The sequence below is a fragment of the Nyctereutes procyonoides genome, unplaced genomic scaffold (genome assembly GCF_905146905.1).
Source record: "Nyctereutes procyonoides isolate TBG_1078 unplaced genomic scaffold, NYPRO_anot_genome, whole genome shotgun sequence".
NCBI classification, from domain to species: Eukaryota; Metazoa; Chordata; class Mammalia; order Carnivora; family Canidae; genus Nyctereutes; species Nyctereutes procyonoides.
Window position 1 is genome coordinate 16,450,485 of NW_026575134.1, and position 25,369 is coordinate 16,475,853.

The following is a 25,369-nucleotide window of genomic DNA, read 5'->3' on the forward strand; positions in this document are numbered from 1 at the left end:
ACTTACTAGTGCCAGAGGACAGATTAGCGCCCTTAGATATCTTTACTCTTAGTGGCCAACTCTGGTTTGATATTTGAGTACATTCTACACATGGTCTCCCACTGTTTCCTTTTCTGTGGAATGCCACAGTTGTACAAACTGAACGTGTCATGGTTGGAAGTCCCCATAAAAGCTATCAACCCCAACAATGCGTCTGGCTCTTAAATCTTCTCTACAAACTCTGTTAAGTGGCTGCCCAGACTGTGATTAAACACAACCAACATTCAGAAAGCCACCACCTGCTGGGCAGCTCATGCCACCTCTCAATTGCTGGCAGTTGTTCTTCTCCTTTGACAACCATCACATCACTGCCCCCTCCAGCGCTGACCTCCAGTCCCTGCCCACCCACCCTACAAGACATCTCTTGTTTGATGCTTCCTGGCCATCTTTATTGCTGTCAACTTACTGTTCTTTCAGTAAATGTGTATGAAGTCCAATGTATAGGTGTCACCACAATCAAATAAGTAAGGAGACTAATCCAACAGAGGAAATTGTACATAAATAAGCCCTCTGAATAAAAAATGATATTTTGATGGAGCATTATAAAACGTTAGAGGGACAAAGATCACTGGCCTACCCTCTTTAAGCACTGGAGATACAAAACAATATTCCCTGAAGGAATAAAAATATTTCCTGCCCTTCAGAAGTTCATAGACTCAAAGAAAGAATAATATAAGTGTTGACTTGTTATTAGAATCCAAGTAATCATGTGCTATGGAAATAGGGTATTCCAATATATTATTTATAAGATGTAGCTGCATGTAAACAGGCGTAACAATAAAATTTCATCGTTAAGAATTAACTGAACAGGGGCACCTGGGTGGCTCAGTCAGTTAAGCATCTGACTCTTGATATCAGCTCAGGTCATGATCTCAAGGGCATGAGATGGAGCCCCAGGTTGGCTCTGAGCTCAGGGAGCAGAGTCTGCTTGTCCTTCTCCCTTCCCCTATACCCTTCCCCTTCCCTCCCCTGCTCACACTTGTGCACTCTCTCTCTAAAATAAATAAATCAACCTTAACATTAACAGCACAGCCACTGACTTGCACAACCCCAGGGGAGCATTTTCCCACTGCTGACTGTGAGAATGGTGGCCTCTGGATACCAATTCCCTGCACCTTTTTTTTTTTTTTAAAGATTTTATTTGTTAGAGAGAGCAGGCAAGCAGGGGTAGGAGCAGAGAAGGAGGGAGGAGGAAAGAATCTCAAGCAGTCTCTGCACTAAGTGCAGAGCTGGACACAGAGCTCGATCTCATGACCCCAAGATCATGACCTGAGCCAAAAGCTAGAGTCAGACACCCAACTGACTGAGCCACCTAGGCATCCCTAACTGCCTGCATCTATAGAGCACCTACTAAGTGCTAGGCACTGGACAATGAGGGTATAATGTTGAGAAAAAGAGATTAATGCTGTTCCCTCATAACTTCTTCAGAGGATGAGGCAGACATTTAAGAAATACATATGCAAATAAATATGACTACAATTGTGATAAATACTATAAAAGGAAAAGAACAGTTTGCTCAGAATAAACGCGGTTTTTAGAGGGACCCAAAGAAGATTTCTCTATGAGGACCTGACGCTGCCTCTGAGACCTGAAGGACACCTAAGGGGTAACCAGGCTGAGAGAGGAAGGATATGCAGGCAGAAAATGCCAAAGAGTGTTATGAGCTTTGGGAACTGGGAGGAGGAGCAGTGCTCCAGACTGGATAGCCAGGACGCTGGGCTGGGGGATGGAATCCAGGAGGAGTTTGGGGTTGAAGTCAAATGCCTCAGGAAGTGATAGGTGGATGTTAGGTAGTCTGCTGGGAGTTGAGGAGGAAGAAGTGTTATGGAAAAACCAATGCATAGATGCTCAGTAAGCAAATAGCAAACTGAACTATGCATTTTCAGAACAGAGATTTTAGTTCTGTCTATTTCTTTTCTGTTTTCTAAACGTAACACATGTGTTCAATTAGAAAGCATACAACCCTTGCTGTTGTTTGGACTTTCGTCCTGCTCAAAACAAGTATCTCTCAGTCACGTGACTAATAGTCTCTTAATGACTGAAGTATATGAATCCATAAAACAAAAGTTGCTTTGGCTAATTATTTTGTCTACCGGTGTCTGAATGTTCACAATCACTTGAGCCTTGGGCACTGTTTGGATTTACTGCCATCTAGTGTCTCTGAAAATGTAAGTTTGTTTGTGTTTCTGAACAAGACACTTCCCAAAACTGTACAAATTAGCAAATATATTTCTGCTTCTGGAAGGGAGAATCTCTGTTTTGATTTTATCTGTATTGCATTTGAGTTAATATAAAATAAGTCTGGTCCCATTACCCTCTCTCTTCTCTCCATCCAACTATCTGTGGTTTCATTGATCCTTCTGATTTACACTCTTACTGTCTTCTTAAGACTTTCATTGTGAGAATTCCTTATGAACGCCATATGAGGTGGACCAGTATGCCCACTGCACAAAAGTGTCTAGTCTTCAGGAGCGCATAGGAGTTGAAATTGAGCCCATATCCTGCTTTCCAAGTCAAATGCAGATGGGTTGGGGCAGCTCAAAGATAGGCATCTTTCCCTAATTTGCAAATAGAGCTTAGCAGCTCTATGTGGTGTCACTCCACAACATTTCCACACAAAATTCAGGGCTTGCTTTTCCCCTGAGGCTAGGCTACTGGCTAAGATTATTTTGAGTTTCTGTGTTAGTCTGTTTTTACAAGGCTCAGAACGATCATCAGCCCAAAAATATATTCTCAAGCTATTGCAGTGTAGTTTGGTCTGGTGATGTTACTCAAAGTTTTATATAGGCAATCGCAAAAATGAATGCTTTCGCAGAACACGAGTTGGGGATGTGCCTGCATTTTTGTTACAGCCTTCCGTGCACTTGTTCAAATATACCGGAACACATTTTCTTTTCCACCACATCCTTCATTATAATTCTCTTTTTCTCCAAAGGTCCCAAGCAACTCGTTTCCGTTGGCATCAACCAGCTCCTTTTGACAAGCAACAGACGTGGGCAATAGATAACGTCTACATCGGGGACGGCTGTATAGATATGTGCAGTGGCCATGGACGGTGCATCCAAGGAAGCTGTGTGTAAGTACATTGTTTTTTCTTCCTTCCACAGGAAGTTTCTGACTCCCATTCCAGCCAGGAGATTTTTCAGAAACCGGATTTGTAATCACTCCAAAGCTGCCTTCAGTTACACGTTTTTCTTGAAATCTGACATTAAGCTAACTGTGGATAGCTATATCCATAGCATTTATGGATAGCATATCTTCCTTCTTGCACAGAGATTGGGAACTAAACAATAGCTGCCTTGTCAAAAGAAAGGTGAACTGTCATCAACTGTGTTTATTTCCTTCTGTGTTCTGGTGATACACCTGAGCCCAGAAAAGGACAGTAGAAGAGGTTCGGGAGTTCAATATATTCTCACCAAAAATAATATGTCACAAGCATTTCTCTCATTTAGGTCTGAGTATATGTAATAGATGCGTATTACTTGTGGTTGGATTGGTATCCCGTGTGGTTTGCATAAGAAAGTTTTTAAATCCCTGCTTAATTTACCATCCATGGAAAGGCCTAGTATTTTACTTAGAGAACCTTAGCATCTTTGGAAGGATTTAAATAAAATGTGTGTGTGTGTGTATCTTATGTACTACAGGACTATGTGCTTTAGTTTCAAAGATTTTGCTGTTTGATGAGGTAGTATGAATGAAGATGCCGATAGAGAATTCCTACCCCCTTCTCCACTAATCTCCGCATGCCCAGGAGGTCTCTCCTTTGGTTATTGATTCTAGCCCATATCCAGAATGACCTCTGAGACCTCAAAGCCTCCAGTCCTATATTCATATCTCCTCCTGTGTTGAACAGAGAGGTCAGTCGTTCAGTCAGGGTGGGAGATGTTATCCAAAGTACCCACTGCTGTCTGGAACATGGCATCTTGGACTCCTAATTGGCCCAAAGCCCCTTTAAAAAGACTTAGTTTCATAAGTTTTTAGGACCTACCAGTTCAGTTGGGCAGCTTTTACTTCTCAGCTTTTTAGAGCTGCGTCATGTGGAGACAAGGTTCTAGTAAAGTCTTTGAAGTTACTTCTTTCCCTATAAGCCCAAGTCATACATTAGGGATGCCTAGAGGCAGTTACTTCACAGATTGCTTCTAACCTAAAGCACTGTTAAGGAAAGCAGGCGAATGCTGCAGAGCTCTGTGAAGATAAGGAAGCTTTCCTCATCCTGGACAAGGAAGAGTAGCTGGCTTCACTAATTTGAGAACACAATTGTGGAGGTTTTGTTTAATGTTGGCTTTTCCTTTCTTTTTCCTAGCTGTGATGAGCAGTGGGGTGGCCTCTACTGTGATGAGCCTGAGATCTCCCTTCCAACCCAACTCAAAGACAACTTTAATAGAGCGCCATCCAACCAGAACTGGTTGACCGTGAACGGAGGGAAACTCAGTACCGTGTGCGGCGCTGTGGCTTCAGGAATGGCTCTGCATTTCAGCGGGGTGAGTCTGTGGCAGCTGGTTATTCTTTTCTGTCTCCTCTGAGTTTCCCCCAAAAGAGTGGAGTCTCTTTCAGAGTTTAATTGGCAAATTCAAATGCAGAATTAGACGCTCTAAATGCACAATTCTGATGTGAGCTTGCAACTTTATACAAATCAGAAAATACTAATTATTTCCAACATTTTCCCATCACAAATCAGTTGAGACCATTTCATTGTGCAAAGTAGTGTCAGCACACGTCATATAGATTTGAAAGAGACTTAAATGAATTTTCATCCTGAGAGAGAAGACTTGCCAGGGTGTGAGGGTCTTCCGTATGGATGATACTCTAATGGAAAACTCGTGAGCTTGCAACAGATTTGGGATTTAAGAAACCAAAAATCAGGAAAGTGAGCTTTGGTGTTTCCTGAACTTAATTCCTTCTGTAAATTTTCAAAGAAAGAATAATTGTCAATAATGACTAGACATTTTTATTTATAGCAAATTATTTTGTATATGACAACAGCACTGTTAGAAAATGTCTTTGATGGGAGCACCTGGTGGCTCAGTCAGTTAAGTGTCTGGCTTCAGCTCAGGTCATAATCTCAGGATCCTGGGATGGAGTCACACATAGCGCTCTCTGCTCAGCGGGAAGTCTGCTTTTCCTCTCCCTCTGTGCATGCTCTCTCTCTCTGTGTGTCTCAAGTAAATAAATAAAATATTTTTTTTAATTTCTTTGAGAAATGTTATGGTCATTCTAATTGCTGCCAAAGATAAGTGTGTAGAAATAGAATTTCAGGCAGTCCGGGTGACTCAGCAGTTTAGCACCGCCTTCAGCCCAGGGTGTGATCCTGGAGACCCGGGGTCAAGTCCCACGTTGGGCTCCTTGCATGGAGCCTGCTTCTCCCTCTGCCTCTCTCTCTGTGTGTGTGTCTCTTGTGAATAAATAAATAAAATCTTTAAAAAATAAAAATAGGGATCCCTGGGTGGCGCTGCGGTTTGGCGCTTGCCTTTGGCCCAGGGCGCGATCCTGGAGACCCGGAATCGAGTCCCACGTCAGGCTCCTGGTGCATGGAGCCTGCTTCTCCCTCTGCCTGTGTCTCTGCCTCTCTCTCTCTCTCTCTCTCTCTCTCTCTGTGACTATCATAAAAAATTTAAAAAAAATTTAAAAAAAATAAAAAATAAAAAATAAAAATAGAATTTCGTCAATACCATAATTAAATACCCTTCATAAGTAATTTAATTCTTAAAAAATTACAAATTCACTGTCAGGTCTTTATTTCTCTACCATTCCCTACCTTAGAATTTGCATTTGTGCCAATAAAGTATATTATTTATAATCCATATTTTAGCCGACAGTAACAATATAGGATTTCTATAACCCTCAACGCTAAGAATGAAGTGTTTACAATACTCTTCCTAGCTTAGCTAGAACTCCAAGAGGCCTGGTTTTCTGCATGTATTCAACTAAGAAATATCTGCGTATCTACACTAATAAATTCATATAGATGACACTAAAATCAGCTATAAAAGTTTAAATAAAAATCATAACAACTATTGCCTCTAAATAATTAAAGTGTATGAAATCCTTAGATGTAGTCATTTTTAAATTGCATATTAAAATAGTCATCTCAACATGCTACTTTTTTAATAGCTACTATCTTTTAAAAAATCTAAAAATGCCTGTGAATAACTGGAAATATTATAATAAGGACAAAGAACAGCTACTTTAATTTTGGCTCTTATGTTGCCAAAACAGAAGGGAATCTCCTTAGAATACACCATCCTTCATAAGTTGTTTCTAATGATGAAATTTCAAGGTTTAGCAAATATTTGCTGAGTACCTACTATGTGCCAGAGGCCGTGCTGGGAGTGAGGATGACAGGAGAGATGATAAGGACACCAGCATTGCAAGACCGTGTGACTTGTATTATAAAAGAAACGTGAAAAGGATGGAAGGCAGAGAAAACCTTGAACCAGCAATTATGCTTATCACTGTTGTGTTGGATTCTGCTTTGCTCCCTTAGGGCTGCAGCCGACTGTTGGTCACGGTGGATCTGAACCTCACTAATGCTGAGTTTATCCAATTTTACTTCATGTACGGATGCCTGATTACACCCAACAACCGCAACCAAGGTGTTCTCCTGGAATATTCTGTCAACGGAGGCATTACCTGGAACCTGCTAATGGAAATTTTCTATGATCAGTACAGTAAACCTGGGTTTGTATCCTATCTTTTTTTTTTTATAAATTAATTTTTATTGGTGTTCAATTTACCAACATACAGAATAACACCCAGTGCTCATCCCGTCAAGTGTACCCCTCAGTGCCCATCACCCATTCACCCCCACCCCCACCCTCCTCCCCCTCCACCACCCCTAGTTCATTTCCCAGAGTTAGAAGTCTTTATGTTCTGTCTCCCTTTCTGATATTTCTCACACATTTCTTCTCCCTTCCCTTATATTCCCTTTCGCTATTATTCATATTCCCCAAATGAATGAGAACATACACTGTTTGTCCTTCTCCGGTTACTGTGGCCAAGTTCAAAAAGGGTGTTGCCTGAGTTCTCCTCTGGGATTTTGATGGAATCTTGTCTCACATTTAGATCTTTCATCTATTTTGAGTTTATCTTTGTGTATGGTGCAAGAGTGGTCCAGTTTCATTCTTCTGCATGTGGATGTCCAATTTTCCCAGCACCATTTATTGAAGAGACTGTCTTTCTTCCAGTGGATCGTCTTTCCTCCTTTATCGTATATTAGTTGAGCATAAAGTTCAGGGTCCACTTCTGGGTTCTCTGTTCTGTTCCATTGATCTATATGTCTGTTTTTGTGCCAGTACCACACTGTCTTGATGAACACAGCTTTGTAGTACAACCTGAAATCTGGCATTGTGATGCCCCCAGATATGGTTTTCTTTTTTTAAAATTCCCCTGGCTGTTTGGGGTCTTTTCTGATTCCACACAAATCTTAAAATAATTTGTTCTAAGTCTCTGAAGAAAGTCCATGGTATTTTGATAGGGATTGCATTATACGTGTAAATTGCCCTGGGTAACATTGACATTTTCACAATATTAATTCTGCCAATCCATGAGCATGGAATATTTTTCCATCTCTTTGTGTCTTCCTCAATTTCTTTCAGAAGTGTTCTGTAGTTTTTAGGGTATATTTTGAGAACCATTTGAATGGTAAATGGTTCTCCAACCTTTTATTTTCAGGTTGTAGGTGTCCTTCTGTCTAAAATGAGTCTCTTGTAGACAGCAAATAGATGGGTCCTGTTTTTTTATCCAGTCTGAAACTCTGCGCCTTTTGATGGGGTCATTAAGTCCATTCACGTTCAGAGTTACTTGAACTTCTTCTTAAAGGGGAGTTTTAAGAGTCCCCCTTAAAATTTCTTGCAGAGCTGGTTTGGAGGTCACATATTCTTTCAGTTCCTGCCTGTCTTGGAAGCTCTTTATCTCTCCTTCCATTTTGAATGAGAGCCTTGCTGGATAAAGTATTCTTGGTTGCATGTTCTTCTCATTTAGGACCCTGAATATATCCTGCCAGCCCTTTCTGGCCTGCCAGGTCTCTGTGGAGAGGTCTGCTGTTACCCTAATATTCCTCCCCATGAAAGTCAGGGACTTCTTGTCTCTTGCTGCTTTAAGGATCTTCTCTTTATCTTTGGAATTTGCAAGCTTCACTATTAGATGTCGAGGTGTTGAACGGTTTTTATTGATTTTAGGGGGGGATCTCTCTATTTCCTGGATCTGAATGCCTGTTTCCCTTCCCAGATTGGGAAAGTTTTCAGCTAGGATTTGTTCAAATACATATTCTGGCCCTCTGTCCCTTTCGGCGCCCTCGGGAACCCCAATTAAACGTAGGTTTTTCTTCCTCAGACTGTCATTTATTTGCCTTAATCTGTCTTCATGGTCCCTTAATTGATTGTCTCTTTTTTCCTCAGTTTCCCTCTTTGCCATTAACTTGTCTTCTATGTCACTCACTCGTTCTTCCACCTCGTTAACCCTCGTCGTTAGGACTTCTAGTTTGGATTGCATCTCATTCAATTGATTTTTAATTTCTGCCTGATTGGATCTAAATTCTGCAGTCATGAAGTCTCGTGAGGCCTTAATGCTTTTTTCTAGAGCCACCAGTAGCTGTAGAATAGTGCTTCTGAATTGGCTTTCTGACATTGAAGTGTAATCCAGATTTTGTAACTCTGTGGGAGAGAGGGCTGTTTCTGATTCTTTCTTTTGAGGTGAGGTTTTCCTTCTAGTCATTTTGCTCAGTGCAGAGTGGCCAAAAACAAGTTGTATTGGAACACGGGGGAGTATCACTGGTCCATCCAGCTGGTTTTCTGGGGGAGGGGCCTGCTGTGCTGATTTTCAGGTGTTAGCACTTGGGGGAGCTGCTCTGCCCCTGCCTGCTGCAGGGCTCAGCGGGGGTTGTTTACCCCGTGGGGCCCCAGGAGGAACAGCAGCAGTTGCTATGGCAACTCTGGAAGCCTGGATTCAGCCTCCGCAGGAACTACGGGGCTTGGGGCTCGGAGCTCTCGGTTCTCCGTCTGCAGGGCCTGGAGGCTCCGGGGCGGGGCCGCTGATCTGCTCAGCTCGGGGCAGGAGCGTCCTTGCTGTCCTGGGCCCTCCCGGCCTCTGCCTGTCCCGGGGGAGGCCGGATCCTGGGCTGTGTCCCGGCGCCCTGTGCTCCGGGGCCTGCGCTGTGGGATTCGCGCTCCCGCCCTGCAGCTCCCTCCCTGGAGCCGCCGCCCGAGCCCCTCCGAGCTGCTCCGGTCGGTCCCGCCGTGCGCGCTGCAGCCCTTAGGGAGCTCGGAGCACTCTCCTGCGCTCGCAGGTGTCTGTTAGTGTCCCCGGGAGCCCGAGGGCATCCCCGCCCTCCTGGGTCCTGCTCCAACTCCCTGCGAGCCCCTTGCCGCCCGGGAAGGTTGGTGCAGCTCCTGCTCCTCCGGGACGGGGCTCTCCTGTCCTGGGGACACTCGCCCCGGCCTCAGCCCGGCTCCTCGCGGGGCCCCTCCCCCTCGGAGGCCTTTTGTTCCTTTATTTCTCTTTTCCCCGTCTTCCTACCTTGATAGAAGCGCGGACTCTTCTCACTGTAGCGTTCCAGCTGGTCTCTCTTTACATCTCAGGCCGAATTCGTAGATTTTCAGGATGGTTTGAAGGTTATCTAGGTAATTTGGTGGGGACAGGTGATTTGGGGACCCTGCTCTTCCGCCATCTTGCCGGTTTGTATCCTATCTTATCTTTAATAATATCTTTAATAATGAGTATGTTGAGCAAAGATGCTTGGTGAGGTCTGACAGCTTCAGTCACAGGGACTGCGGGGCACCTGGACGTACCCGCTGGTAGAGATGCTTCTGAGACTGACGTAAAGATAAGGTTTGTGAGCTGGGTAAACAGCTGGTTTGAGTTTTTAATTTAAGAACAACTAGTTTTTGAATGCCAGAATAAGATAAAAATATGCTATCACAATGCCAGGCATGAATAAACCCAGTGCAAAACCCCACGTGAATTAATGAATAAATGGTAATTAATTTAAACAACATTTTGGGAAAATAGAAACAGGAAGGCAATGTATTTATTTATTCATTCATTCATTTATATAGTGTTCATGCCGTTTTAGGGAATTGAGGACTTAGAAATAAACACAAGAAAATGTAAATATCCTTAAGAAGCCTAGAGTCTATTTTTTAATTGCTTCTCTGAAAACCCTCACAGTGGATTTAATAAACATAATGTATGAGTCATTTAAAATTTATATATTCTCAAAGGGCAGAAAGCAATCAATGTGACCAATGAGAAAAGTTTAAAATGTTTCTAAAAGTAAAAGAGCATATTTGTTATAGTGGAAGGAGGAGAAGAGAGAAGAGGAGAGTGAGAGAGAGAGAGAAAGAAAAAGTTGGAGGAGAGGAGAGAGCAGAGCGGAGGGGATGGGAGGAGAGGGGAAAGGAGGAATGAAAACAGCCCAACCAAGAAACATAGAATAATTAAAAGCACCCAAAGAGGAAGACGAAGCATAGATAATCCCTTGGTGCATGGCAAACCAGGCACAGGCTAAAAATTAGGTAAAATTAAAACAACTGGGATGCCTGGGTGGCTCAGTCAGTTAAGCATCTTTGGCTCAGATCGTGGTCTCAGGGTCCTAAGTTTGCCCGCATCAGGCTCCGTATTCAGTGAGGAATCTGCTTCTCCCTCTGCCTCTCCACCTAATTGCTCTCTCTCTCTCTCTCTCTCTCTCTCTCTCTCTCTCTCTCTCGCTCTCTCTTTCTCAAATAAATAAATAAAACCTTTAAAAATAAAAACGATTTAAAAATCTTGTAAATGGTCATTTAAATTAAGTGTATCGGTTAAGAAGATGTTCAGTTGTGAATGATAGAAAACCCCAAGCAATTTAAACAAAAGGTTCGCTCGCTCTCTCTCTCTCTCTCTCTCTCTCTCTTATTATAAATTAGATCCAGAAGAAAATAGCCCAGGGCTGCTACAGTGGCTCCACAAGCATTAGAGACCCAGGTTCCTTCTACCTACCTAATACTTTTGTCACGTTCAGCACCTGACTAAACGGGCGACTCTAGGTCTCCCACATTCCTGCCAGCAGGAGAGAGGGTGGGCAAAGAAGGTGTGAGCTCTCTCTCTTCTCTCTCTCCTAACGTTGCCCATACTTCCATTCACATTCCAGTAACCAGAACTTCATCACAGAAACACACACACCCAAATGCAAGGGAGTCTGGACATCCCGTCTTTACTCTGGGTGACTGTTCCCCTCGCCAAAAAGATGGGCTCCTATTATGAAGGAAGAAAAGGAAAATAGCAGTTGGGGAAATGCTAGCCACAAGCAAACATTTTAAATCCTATGCTTGTATTAAAGTTGGACATCAATAAAGGAATCCACAGAGAAGCTAAGAAGAACACAGTGGTACAATAGTGCAAAAAAGTGCTCATCTCTTAATAGGAGATCAAAGATATACCAAGTAAACCATTTCCTCAGTCTTTATGGGGGAAGTTATAAAGACTCTCCGGTATGAGTTCCTGAACACTTAAGCATACTATACAGAGAGAAGGAAGCTAGGATATAAGTCTGATCGACTTCAGTTCTCTGAAGGAGAAACAAATTGACCAAAGTAGGAACAGCAGTCATAATTTATTTAAACTTCCAATAGCCTTAGATAAATTTCCACTCCAAAGGTTTGTAAAATGTGGTCAAGGATTTATCAGAGAAAGGAAACTAACTTAGGAAAGAAAAAATAATAAAGATCCTTGCTCTGGGTAAAGAAGTATGATTGGATGTCCCTCTAGGAGCAGATAGATTTCTGATATTACTCAATACACTTTAAAATGTTAAACATGCCAAATCAATACAGATAAGTTCTATAAAGATCTTACAAAAAGGGGGCAAGGAGAGATGTAGATGAGCTTTGAAATTGAAATGCATGAGGAAATAAACCTTGGAAAAGATGATTTGCCAAAGCATTGATGGTCTCCAAAGTGCTAGTACCTATCGAGGTAAGGTTCTAGGATTCACAGTATAACTTTCCTTGTATACCCTTTGGTACACAGATTGCATCTTGGTCTTAGGGTACACAAAATGATGGACATAGACCAAAAAAGTATCTAAAATTCAAGTACTGAAAATCCAACCAAAAGCACCCTATCATCCATCCATTTGAATCGATCTTGATTGGTCGATAAAGACAAAGTCAATGTCAAACCACAGACAACTGATAAAGTAATTACAAAAAACCGGGTAGCTAAGAGCCCAAATGTCCTTCTACAATCCAGTGTCCAAATTCTAAGCGATTTGCTGATACTCATGGGAATAGAATGAAATTGAGGTACCAGGGTAAGGGAAGAGATGAAAACAACCTTGTCTCTGTAGGAGACAGAAAGAAAAGTCAGTCTTGGCTTTTATGTCTACCACAGTGCATATCCCTAGGCCTACAGATCCAGAGATGCAGCTGGGCAAACAGAAAATTGTAAAGTTCCTTTAAGGCCTGCCCAGGGCCAGTTAGTATAAGTAAGTAGTTCCAGAATTCTTGAATTTGTTCATATTCCATTTCCCCAATTTAGGGGCTCCTGGGCCTTCATAAACTCTAGCCAGTTTATTATGGTTTTTAAAAATTAAATTTTTAAACCAATTTTTAATTAAATTTTAAAAATGTTTAGCTGTCTCTCCTGTCCTCCCCCACCCATCATGTGACTTGTAACATCTTACTTCTTGTTGTAAATCTTTTACTCACATGAGACATTTGACATGATTTCCTCCTCTCCCATCATTTTCTTGTAGATTCGTAAATATCCTTCTCCCTCCTGATGCAAAAGAGATTGCTACTCGCTTCCGCTGGTGGCAGCCAAGGCATGACGGCCTGGATCAGAACGATTGGGCCATCGACAATGTCCTCATCTCGGGCTCTGCCGACCAGAGGACTGTCATGCTGGACACCTTCAGCAGCGCCCCTGTGCCCCAGCATGAGCGCTCCCCCGCAGACGCTGGGCCTGTCGGGAGAATTGCCTTTGACATGTTTATGGAGGATAAGACGTCAGGTACATTTTTCACTAATGTGAAATAAAAACCCAACAGAAATGTAGTTTAGATTTCAGTCTTATCAGGGGCCCCTGGGTGGCTCATTGGTTGAGCATCTGCTTTTGGCTCAGGTCATGATCCTGGGGTCCTGGGATCAAGTCCCCCATCGGGCTCCTCCTCTCTCTGTGTGTCTTTCACGAATAAACAAACTGTTTAAGAAAAAAGTCTTTTCTAAAGAGGAGAATGTGGAGCTGGAGCCTCTTACAGATTCTTAAATGGCATAGAGACTTTGAAAATGGCTTTCACCCTTTCGTTTCTCTCAAACTTCTGGTTAACATTGTAACTAAATCTTTTCTTTCATTCAAGCAGCAAGAATGTTTTAATAAATAGCATTCTATAATAATACCTTTTGTTGTTGTTAGAAACTATTCATTTCTAAAAAAAAAAAAAAGAAAAGAAAAAGAAACTATTCATTTCTATGTTTCCTATTTTCTCCTTTGGGTAGAAAGCCAGCATTTAGTGGTCATTTGTTTTAATATCCAAATACAAGTGTCTTGTTTTGCTACATGTCACATGCCTTTGTGATGGCATTTCATGTTTTAGAGAGTATCCAAAGGTCCTGCTTGTTACTCTTCATTCTTTCTAAAAGTAGAGCAGTGACCCTGGTGAACCAGAAAAGATCTCTCCATGCTATCCTCATTTTTAATTTTTATTTTAATTTTTCATGCAACTATTCTGATCACCTTTTTTAAAAGCAGTGTCTTATGTCAAGTTTGTGGCTTTGTCATGCCACATCCCTGGTTATACTACGTAAAACATGGTATCCCCAGGCAAAGTAGTGATGTTTAATTACATACCTCGTACCAACTGTTTCAGTGTTATCTGAGATAATTATCTGAAAATCATCTTCTGAAGGTTATTAAGAAGATTTACTTACACAGATCTGGTTCACGACTTTGTTAAATTATTAATTTATTTTTCCCTGTGTGTAACAATTTACGTAAGTTAGTTTATGGTCAGAGAATAATTGAAGCACTGCTTCTGGATGAATAAAAGCAAATAAGATTATTTTTTTCAAGTACCTAAAATACCAATTTTTACTTTAGGCTTGATTGGTGATGTACAGTTGAAGAATTATAAAACTGGTTTTCTAGAAACCATAATAACTACTTACAGAAATAGATATTTCTGATATTCTGATATTTCAGAAGAGAATGATGAGGTAGTTGATTGCAGAGTTCTAGCATAAAATATGTGCCCCGGAATAAACTGGCATGGGGTATTCTTAATGGAATTCAAATTTCTATATACTTTGACTCTTGGGTACTAGATGCAGGATTAAATGTAGCTCCAAAACCCATGAATCAGGAAGGGATTGGAATTAAAATTAACATGTAATGGTATTGTGGTTGCCATCTGAATCCAGACATAAACTGCTTGTTCTGTTATATATGTTAATGATGATGATGTGCCAAAGGACACAACACAGGTGAAGGCTGAGTTTCAATTGCATTGTTTGGTGTCTCCTCTGACTCCCCTGAGGCCATCCACCCCTGTGATTCTCACAGTGGCCCCAAGCCTCTCTTTACCCATTCATTGCCAATTAAATGCTGGAGCTAACCAGGAAACTTCCATAGAAAAGCTGGGCCTATAAAATCAAAGTATATCATGAATTAGATGCAACTTACAGATATGTTCCATTCCTAAACTTTCTGGAATAAAATCATAATGTTAAAAACACCTCTTTCAGAAAAGAAAGGACATCGTGGGCAACATGTGCGTATGTACATGCATGCACTCAAATGTGCGTGATTAAGAAATAGGAGAGACAATAGGAACTACTCTTTGCTGATCAAGTCACAGTCTTGCTGCCTAAGTTTTCCTTAGACTCTCACAAGCTTGTTTTTAGTCACTTCATTGAGGTAAAATTGACATACAAAAAGCTATTGACTCTAATGTATACAACTTGATAAGTTTGGAGAGGAGTATACACCCGTGAAACCATCACCACAATCAAGGTCATTAATTTATCATTCTCCTCCTTGCACAGCCACCACCACCACCACCACCTTTTTTTTAACCTTCTTAGCAAATTTTTAATACAGTACAGTATTGGTAACTATAGGCCCTCTGTCACACAGCAGACCTCTGTAATTATTTGCCTTGTATTCCTGAAACTTCATGCCCTTTGACTGACATCCCTTCATGTCTCCCTTTCTCCAGCCCCTAGTAACTGCTATTCTACTCTCTGGTTCTATGAGTTTCACTATTACAATTTTTTTAATTACCCAGATAACACCACCAGAATTTTGAGTAAAAGTAGCTAAGTCACTTCCCTATTGTATTACTAAAAATCCCTATCCTCTTTAAATCCTGCCTAAAACCTTAAATATCTATCAGAAAAGAATTGGTATAGGGGCACTTCGCTGGCTCAGTTGGAAAAGTATGTGAATCTTGATCTTGGAGTCATAAGTTTGAGTCCCATGTTAGGTACAGAGATTACTAAAACTAAACAAATAATTTTTTAAAAAATTGATCTACATGTTTCTTTGTTTTTCATTTATAACACATACAATACACTTTTTTCTAAATGTAAACTTCCCAATATTGAATAGTAGGTATATCTCAATGTCCTAGTATCCATATTCCTAAAATAATGTTTTTTGCCTGTGGATTATGTGTAATGTAAGAGAGATTTTAACTGAAAATAATAGAGATCTTGCTTAAAGTGAAAATTTGCTTCAAGTAACTTTGCCATAATTTTTGTTTGCTTAAGTGAATGAGCATTGGCTATTCCATGATGATTGCACAGTAGAAAGATTCTGTGACTCCCCTGATGGTGTCATGATTTGTGGTAGCCATGATGGAAGAGAAGTGTATGCAGTGACCCATGACCTGACTCCCACTGAAGGCTGGATCATGCAATTCAAGGTGAAATGTTATGATCTTGATTACATAAATAACTATACATTAGGAATATAAAAATTTTAAAAATTGTAAAGACAAAGATCATACAACATTCCATTGACTTAATATATACTTTGAAAAATAAAATGAAATGTTTAGGTAACAGACATCTTAATGATTAGAAGTGATTAAAATGATTTTACTTCTGAACGATGCCAAGGTAAAACTTTCATAAGAGTAAATTTGTTTCAGCTCAGGATTAAATAGCAAAATATAGGATACTAATCATCATATAAATCTAAATCGTTATATGATTTAGCCAATTTCTTCGTTTTAGAGAAAATTAAAGCTATTATGGTTATAACTACTTTTTTTTTATAAGAGCATTTTAATGTTTCTAGAGAAAGAAAATTCTAGAAAACGAAGGCATTATTAGCCTTAATGCCAACATCAATTTTGACCAAGATTTTATGTCAACCAATTTATTTTATGTCAACTATTTTATTGTCTGCCTCACTCCCACCATATTAACAACAAATGTTGCACTATGCCTATCTACGTCAACAAAGGATGCTTTGCCTTATTAAAAATACCTTCTTTTATCACTTCATTGCATCTTACTTGTATTTGAAAGTGATTTATGGAGAGTCATAAATTGTACAACAAAATAGTAAACTTGGAAAAGCTATTAGCAATCCTTCTTGGTCGAGCATTCTGCCAAATAGAGTGCCAGGCCATTAGCACAACAAACAACAATTTGTAAGAGTGGGCCCAGGCCTTCCAAGGCAGTCGGCCAGCCATGGCAGCAGTACAGGTTTCTTCTTCTCTCCAAACTCCCTGCACAATATATTTGGCACTTTCTGTAATTTGTCACCTTGGGCAACCACGTCAACTCCCCCGTCCATCAGCAGGACAAATAATGAACCTGAAAATACGGGATGGATGTGGTACAGCATCTATCAGCTGATCAGCAACTTTCTTGTTGCCAAGTCCTTGCAGCAGAAACGTGTAATATGGTTTTAATGCTTTAACAATCTTTCTTTTCTGTTTATTTAGATCTCTGTTGGATGTAAAGTATCTGAAAAAGTTGCCCAGAATCAAATTCATGTGCAGTATTCTACTGACTTTGGTGTGAGCTGGAATTATCTGGTCCCCCAGTGCTTACCTGCAGACCCAAAATGTTCTGGAAGTGTTTCTCAGCCATCTGTATTCTTTCCAACCAAAGGGTGGAAAAGGATCACCTACCCACTCCCTGAAAGCTTAGTGGGGAAGTAAGTAAAAAGTTAAAATAAAGCCTGGTTTCAAGCATCCAGAAGTTCACCAGGGACATTTGTCAAGCCTGAAGTTATGTGTGATTATGGGTAAAATGCTCTCTTCCCAACCCCCCCCCCATCTCTAAAGGTTCTCTGATGACTTCCAAGATGAGCTAACTTGAGGAGCCCTCAAGTTTTAATCCTTAGACTTGGGCCTTAGCAGACCCTTCCATTTCCCAAGCTTTAGTCTCTGAACATGGGGACAGAGCAATAGAGATGGTCTTAGAGCCACATGAAAAGTTATGTTACCATATGGACCTTGTAGACTGTGGTCCACCATGCATCACATGCTTTCCATATTACTGCCTTGTCAATCCGTAGATGGTGCCAGGAGCAAATACTAACTGGTCATGCTCTTTGTACAAATCCTAATTCTTCATGTTTTCTGTGTAAGTGTGGTTTGTAGATTTCATTTTTCTCTTACCAAAGCATTACATTCCGCACCTGCAGTGAAAAGTAATTAGCCTGGAGCAGTGGTGAGCCAAGATGATTAAACTGCTCCCTGAGAAGTCTGTAGATAAGTTAATTTAAAGCAATTTCAAAAGATTTCCCTTTAACTGTAAAATTAGGAGAAAAGACCCACTGAAGAAAATGACAGGCATACCTCCACCATAGAGACTGCCTAAATGCAAACCTTCTTATGAAACAGAATTATGGTACATGACTAGGACATATAGAGGCTTTAAATAAGGTGCTTGCACTCGGCTTTTCCAGTGTGCCGTGAATAGCATTTACTACGTGATCACTCACTATTTCCTGGAATGAATCTAAAGGGCTTAGTCAATTAACGTGCTAGGAAATAAGATCAGGATACGCTGTAGGTAACAGAAAACCCAATTCAAATGGACTCAATTAAAAATGAAATGTATTATATCTATAAGAAAAAAAATCCAAAGATTAGTGGACTCTAGGATTGGTTGATTTCACAAGCTCAAAAATGTCTTCCAAGACATTGTTACTTCTTTCTCTTTTAGTCTGATTCTTACTGCACTGTCCACACATCAGTGTCACATTCAGCCCTCGTGAACATAGATGGCTTCCAGAAGACTGGAGGAGAATGCATCTTTCTCTTGGAAGAGAAAGAGAGCTGCTTTTCTTTCAGAGTCAGAGCAACTACCTCCTTGCATCCCATCGGTATAAATTAGCTCAAGAATGCCCATCCCTGGGACACCTGGGTGGCTCAGATTGTTAAGTGTCTGCCTTTGGTTCAGGTCATGATCTAGGGGACCTGGGAATCAAGCCCCATGTCAGGTTCCTAGCTCACTGGAGAGTCTACTTCTCCTTCCTCTTCCTCTTCCCCTGCTCATGCTCTCTCTCTCTCTCTCTCTCTCTCTCTCTCTCTCTCTCTCCCTGTCTCAAATGGATATATAAAATCTTTTTTTAAAAAAATTTTCAAAAGAATGCCCATCCCTGACTCAACCAATAGCTAGGCGAGTTATATTATTCGTATGACTCACCTGGGGTGAAATGGATGCTGGGTAGCCACCACAATGTCATTGCTTCATTTTACCCTTTCCATGCTCTCTCTTTTTTTTTTTAATAATGAGATATAACTTACATTCAGGAAGATGCACACATCTTAATTGTGAGTTCTTATCATTGTGTAACCCATGTAACCACCACGTGAAAGAAGATACAGAACATTTACATCACCCCAGAAAGTTTCCTCATGAACTTTGAACTCTTTATACCAAAACAGCGCAGGATATTTTTATATAAGGTTAATTATGAGGTTTGTATTTTCCCCTGAAGACAGAGAAGAGCAATGATGAAATCAAAATCTCGGTGAAATTGCCCTTTAAAAAACTCTTTCAAAATTGTTTTCTAATTAGCAGAGTTGTTCTGAGAATATTGATTATCTTTGGGGATTCAGAAGTTGCTGTTTCCTGTCACCTGAGTGCTGTGCTGACAAGTCTCTGTCAAAGGATTTGCTCACCTTCTGTGCAATTTCAGAAATGCAGTTAATGGGTCTAAATGTGACACAGCCATTGGACTCCAGTTCATAAGCAGCTCCATTTATGATAGTTACAGATTTGTGTTTTGAAATGTTCCTTTTGGGACACCTGGGTGGCTCAGTGGTTGAGCATCTGCCTTCGGCTCAGGTTGTAATCCTGGGGTCCTGTAATCAAGTCCCCGCATCCGGCTTCCCATAGGGAGCCTCATTCTCCCTCTGCCTGTGTCTCTGCCTCTCTCTCTCTTTGTCTCTCATGAATAAATAAATAAAATCTAAAAAAGAAAAGAAAATGTTCCTTTTGCTTGAAATAGAGATTCCACTGAATTTTCATTTTGTTTTACAAATTTGTTCACATATCATAAAATTTAAATGAAACTGGCTTTAAAGTTCCATTATTAGGAATAGATAATTATGGTCAGAAGATATTTTTTATTTATCCATTGCATCCTGCCAGAGTGTCTTAAATGTTTTTTTTTCCCTTGAGTACTGAATGTACACATAGGAAAATGGACCTGAATAAAGTTAACTTTTGTTCTCACTCCTTTGCTTTTTTTGTTGTCAACAGTCCAGTAAGATTAAGGTTCTATCAGAAGTACTCAGATATGCAGTGGGCAATCGATAATTTCTACCTGGGCCCTGGATGCGTGGACAACTGTAGGGGCCACGGAGATTGCTTAAAGGAACAGTGCATCTGTGATCCGGGATACTCTGGGCCTAACTGCTACTTGACTCACACTCTGAAGGTAATGTTAAAGCCCCAAAGGAAGCATTTACTCACACTACTACTGTATCACAGCACTCTTTGGGGGCCCCAGTAAATAAATCCTTTGGATTGGCAAAATAATATGTCTTAGGTTCCATAGATACAGGAATATTTGGATCAAGTCTGGTATAATTTACTCAGTTTAAAAATAAACCAGGGGCACCTGTATGGCTCAGTAAGTTAAGCATCTGACTTTGGCTTAGGTCATGATCTCAGGGTCCTGGGATTAAGCCCTGCGTCTGGCTCATTACTCAGTGAGGAGTCTGTTTCTCCTTCTCCCTCTCCCTCTGCCCCTCCCCTGTGCTCATACTCTCTTTCTCTGTGTCAAATAAATAAAGAAAACCTTTTTTAAAATAATAATAAATAATAAAATAAACCAGACTCTATTGATTAAAGAACATATGTACTCTGCTTTTTAAAAAACAGACTCTAAATTTGAAATCAATATTAAGTCCTCTCTACTTCACTTTTTCAGTAGATGTACTTTTGAAGGAAGATGCTGATGTTATGAAGCAAATAACCTAGATTCATTATCACAAAGAAACAAGCTTTCAAAAATGACTAAACAGTTCCTCAACTTTTTATTGAATTATAATTGGCATACAGTGTTATTTTAGTTCAGGTATGCAACATAGTGATTGGACACTTCTATACATTACTCAGTGCTCACCACGATAAGTGTAGTTTCCATTATGTCACCATATAACATTATCACCATATTATCATTACCAGAATTTCTGCTCAGAAAATACAGTGTTCTGATGTGCTGACTGCTACAATGTGGTTGTATGTTAAGAATATAGAGGTCATTCTTGGAAACTTTAGCTGTTACATCATTATTTAATGTGCAAAGTAAATACACTTGCCCAACACATTTGCCATATATGTATTCTATTTCTGTGAACAAATATAGTGCATTCATCACTGTAATAACAGAAAAATGACTAAGCTACAAAAAGCACAAATGGCTGAAATCAAACATTTAAGTGGCAAACTATAAACAAAACCTGTTCTGTCATTTTTTTATATAGTACACTGACAACTTTGGAGTTAATAAATTAAAAAAATAACATTGGAACAATAACACTTGTGTCTGAAGCTGTTGGTCTATTTGCTATCAAATGAGATTATAACATGAGAAATTGAGCTGTAGATAATGAATTAACTTAAAAAAACCTCTAGGGGATTCCTGGGAGGCTCAGTGGTTTGGTGCCTGCCTTTGGCCCAGGGCGTGATCCTGGAGACCCGGGATCGAGTCCACGTTGGGCTCCTGGCATGGAGCCTGCTTCTCCCTCTGCCTGTGTCTCTGCCTCTCTCTCTCTCTCTATGTCTATCATGAATAAATAAATAAAATCTTTAAAAAACACACACACACCTCTAGTTTCTTTCATTAGCATTCAAATTTCATTAGTATTCCTCAGTTGGATAAGAAATTATATAAATGTATATTATGAACTCTGATTACGCCTTTCCAATGAGATTTTACATGGTTAATAGTGCATGTCTTCTGACTCTTATGTTTCTTAGGTGTAAATCTCCATTTTTAAAATTACATTTATTTGCTGAGGTGCCTGGGTGGCTCAGTTGGTTAAGCATCTGACTCTTGATCACAGTTTAGGTCTTGATCTCAGGGGCATGAGTTCAAGCCCTGTGTTGGGCTCCAGGCTGAGCATGGAGCCTACTCTAAAAAAATATTGCATTTATTTACTAAAATCAGTGAGGTAAGGTAAGATTGACACATGACTACATGTGCTTGACTATAGAGATGATTATGTTCTGTGTTTGAAGAGGGTCCATTTAAACCATTTTAACTACACAGTAAGATACCAACTAGACACTTCATCTAAAAAAATGAAAAAGTACAGTTTTTCTGTATATGGTTACTGCAATTTGCTACTGTAACAAATTGTTTTCATGATATATGATTTCTACCATTTAAAAAACAAAAAACAAAAGAATTATGCCTCAACAGTGCAAAACTATTATGGACAAAATAATGTATTATGGACAAAATTAATAGAAAAATCAAAATGTTTACTATAATGAGAGGGGATGAAATAATTTTGCATAAAATGTAGCCATAATGAAGCCTAGAATTTTATTTATCTCCCTCTTTAGAAAATAGACTATTCCTGTTTGTTGGTCAGTCTTAGTTGGAAGGATAAACTAGAGACCCAGGGAAAATGTTCTATATTTTGAATACTTAGTGTCTGGAATCTTCACCCTGATAAACTTGTAAAAACTGACTTCCAAGGTTGATTTTCCTCTGAATTCATACAAAAAGCTTTGCTTTCAAATGTCCCTGCCTGACCATACAGACATTCCAAGTTCACACTGTCCTAGAAGCTAAAGGGCCCTGGTTGCTTAAAGTAGTCTCCAGAGTGAGGGGCACACACTCCTGGGGAAAAACAAAACAATCCACTGAAAAATATTAGGGAAAAAAGTGCTAGAACATCTGTTTTATTCTATCTTATTCATTTAAATTTTCATTTTTTGTGCATGTTTCATATCATAATTGTACTTTTATACACAATATAAATAAATATACATATTTAGAGCAGAATATATGCTTAAGTAGCTTCACAAATAGGAGTGTTACAATAGCCAACTTGCAATTGTTTTATTTTTTTTTTGTTTTTTTTTTGCAATTGTTTTATTTTAAAATTTTTTCTAAACTTCAAATTCCAGTGATTAAACATTCTTTAATCACTTTAGATGTTCTTAATATATGATGGAAAAGAACGTTGTAGAGATGTTTTATAGAGATACATTTGAAATAAGTTGTATTTTTTTAAAGACCAAGATGAACCTATGTTGTCTAAACTATTCCGTAATCATTATCTGAAATTGTTATTTTTAACCACGTCCCACTTATTTTTTCCCAGACTTTCCTGAAGGAACGCTTTGATAGTGAAGAAATCAAGCCTGATTTATGGATGTCCTTAGAAGGTGGAAGTACTTGTACTGAGTGTGGGATTCTTGCTGAGGACACTGCACTCTATTTTGGGGGATCCACTGTGAGACAAGCTATTACTCAAGATCTGGATCTCAGAGGGGCAAAGTAAGTCATTTTTTTGTTATTTTTATCACATCATAGCAAATTGGCACCAAAGTAAGGAACACATTTATGGAAGAAGTTATTATCCAGGACTTGAGTAGACTATTTGTTCTAATTAACAATTCTGATGGATAATATGTGCTTGCGTTCAGATTCCTACAATACTGGGGGCGCATCGGGAGTGAAAACAACATGACCTCCTGCCATCGGCCCATCTGCCGGAAGGAAGGCGTGCTGTTGGACTACTCTACCGATGGAGGCACGTTTCAGGGGTGAAAGCCACACCTTAGACCAGATTTCCCGATTTACATCCAATGCTCCTCAGAAAAATTTTTGCAAAGCTTTGCTGACTTTGCAGTGAAAATAGGGAAAGTCACAAAGAAAAAGCTATAGATCTTAAACACATTAAACTTCCATACAGGCAACTTGTGTGTTACACAGAATCTACCCACAAGGGGATAAAAGAAAAATCACATTACAAAATAAGCTCAAAAAAAAAAAAAAAAAGCTCCAAACTTGAAAGAATGAATGAATGAAGAAAAAATCTGTGTGTTTAACTGAAACTTGACAATAAATGATACAATTAAGAAATAAATTTTATGTGGTTTTCCAAGTAAGATCATTTTTAAAACATTTTAAAGTATTTTTAAAAGCTTTTATGTGAGCAAGTATGTAATAACTCTCTAAGAAAACTTTACTGTGAAAGAATATAGTCTGAATTCATGACCCTTTCAGAGAAGATTTCAATAAAATTCTGTTACATTATTTTGAAGTAGCTAAAACCAGACCAAAAATACCATGAAGTCCTTAGAAAACAGTTTAGCAGGTACCATTTTAATAACTAGCAGAAAAATAGATGAACTTAAAATATTTTAGAGTATTCAAAAGTATCTCCTTAAGTAATTAAACATCCCACCTACAGTCTTGTCAACTGATAAGAGGGAAACTTCTTATCAGTCCAACAAATAAAAACTGTGTAGAATTAAAATAGCTAAATTAAAATTTTGAATTACTAGGAGTTCCTGTCCAGAAACATGCAAAACATGGATATCTTATTCTTTTTTTAATAAATTAATTTTTATTGGTGTTCAATTTACCAACATACAGAATAACACCCAGTGCACATCCCGTCAAGTGTCCCCCTCAGTGCCCGTCACCCATTCACCCCCACCCCCCACCCTCCTCCCCTCCACCACCCCTAGTTCGTTTCCCAGAGTTAGGAGTCTTTATGTTCTGTGTCCCTTTCTGATATTTCCCACACATTTCTTCTCCCTTCCCTTATATTCCCTTTCACTATTATTCATATTCCCCAAATGAATGAGTGGATATCTTATTCTTTACAAAAATAATGCACATACCAATCTAGAACAAAATTCTAAGAGCAGAAAATATGTAATTTTTGCTTCAGTGTCTTTATTCTTGGCCAAATATTTTTAACTACCCATCCCCTCATTACCATTAGTCTGGTTTTGAAACAGTGGTGAACACTTATATTAAAGTCAATGAAATCAATTCTCATTTCCTTGTTGAAGATTTCTTTGGGAAGCTTAGGTAGCTGCAGTATACTGTTGCTTTATGGCATTTTTTCCAGATATGTTACTACATTGGTGTATTTGTTACTATAGGAATTACTTGGACTTTGCTCCATGAGATGGACTACCAGAAATACATTTCTGTTAGACATGACTACATACTTCTTCCTGAGGACGCCCTCACCAACACAACTCGACTTCGCTGGTGGCAACCTTTTGTGATCAGCAATGGACTTGTGGTCTCTGGGGTAGAGCGTGCCCAGTGGGCTCTAGACAACATACTGATTGGAGGAGCAGAAATCAATCCTAGTCAACTGGTCGATACTTTTGATGATGGTAAGAAACAAGACATTCCACTGTCTTTTTTGTGAGCCTTTTGTCTGCTCATGTCTTTAGATGAGTTACTATGTGAAAAGCATTCAGAAGAGTACCTGGCACATATTCACTGCTCAATGAGCGTTAGCTATTACTCTACCCAGGGGTTTATAAGTCTTCAAAATTAACTGTTGAAATGTCAGCTGAGAGTTTAATAAATTCTGTTAAAGATAAGATGTCTAGCTCTAAGTATAATTTGAAATTTCAACATCCAAAATAATTTTAGTGTCTTTAGGAATCTCTGCACTGCAGAGATACACATTGCATTGTTTTAAAAGTGTGTCAGAAATACCCACCATTTGCTTCAACGTGGATGGAACTGGAGGGTATTATGCTGAGTGAAGTAAGTCAATCGGAGAAGGACAAACATATGTTCTCATTCATTTGGGGAATATAAATAATAGTGAAAGGGAATATAAGGGAAGGGAGAAGAAATGTGTGGGAAATATCAGAAAGGGAGACAG

At 39.6% G+C, this 25,369-nt stretch overlaps 1 protein-coding gene across 2 annotated transcripts in view; it reads left to right on the top strand.

Moving 5' to 3' along the window:
- RELN (reelin) overlaps window positions 1-25,369 on the top strand; it is a 479,257-nt gene that overhangs the window by 428,474 nt on the left and 25,414 nt on the right. For both annotated transcript variants that reach the window (XM_055301120.1, XM_055301121.1), the window contains 10 exons: window positions 2,975-3,115; window positions 4,343-4,520; window positions 6,524-6,717; window positions 12,767-13,023; window positions 15,780-15,934; window positions 16,967-17,181; window positions 19,743-19,920; window positions 22,826-23,001; window positions 23,151-23,257; window positions 24,624-24,866. In XM_055301120.1, coding sequence (XP_055157095.1) covers window positions 2,975-3,115; window positions 4,343-4,520; window positions 6,524-6,717; window positions 12,767-13,023; window positions 15,780-15,934; window positions 16,967-17,181; window positions 19,743-19,920; window positions 22,826-23,001; window positions 23,151-23,257; window positions 24,624-24,866 — 1,844 coding nt within the window. The remainder of the gene's footprint in view (window positions 1-2,974; window positions 3,116-4,342; window positions 4,521-6,523; window positions 6,718-12,766; window positions 13,024-15,779; window positions 15,935-16,966; window positions 17,182-19,742; window positions 19,921-22,825; window positions 23,002-23,150; window positions 23,258-24,623; window positions 24,867-25,369) is intronic.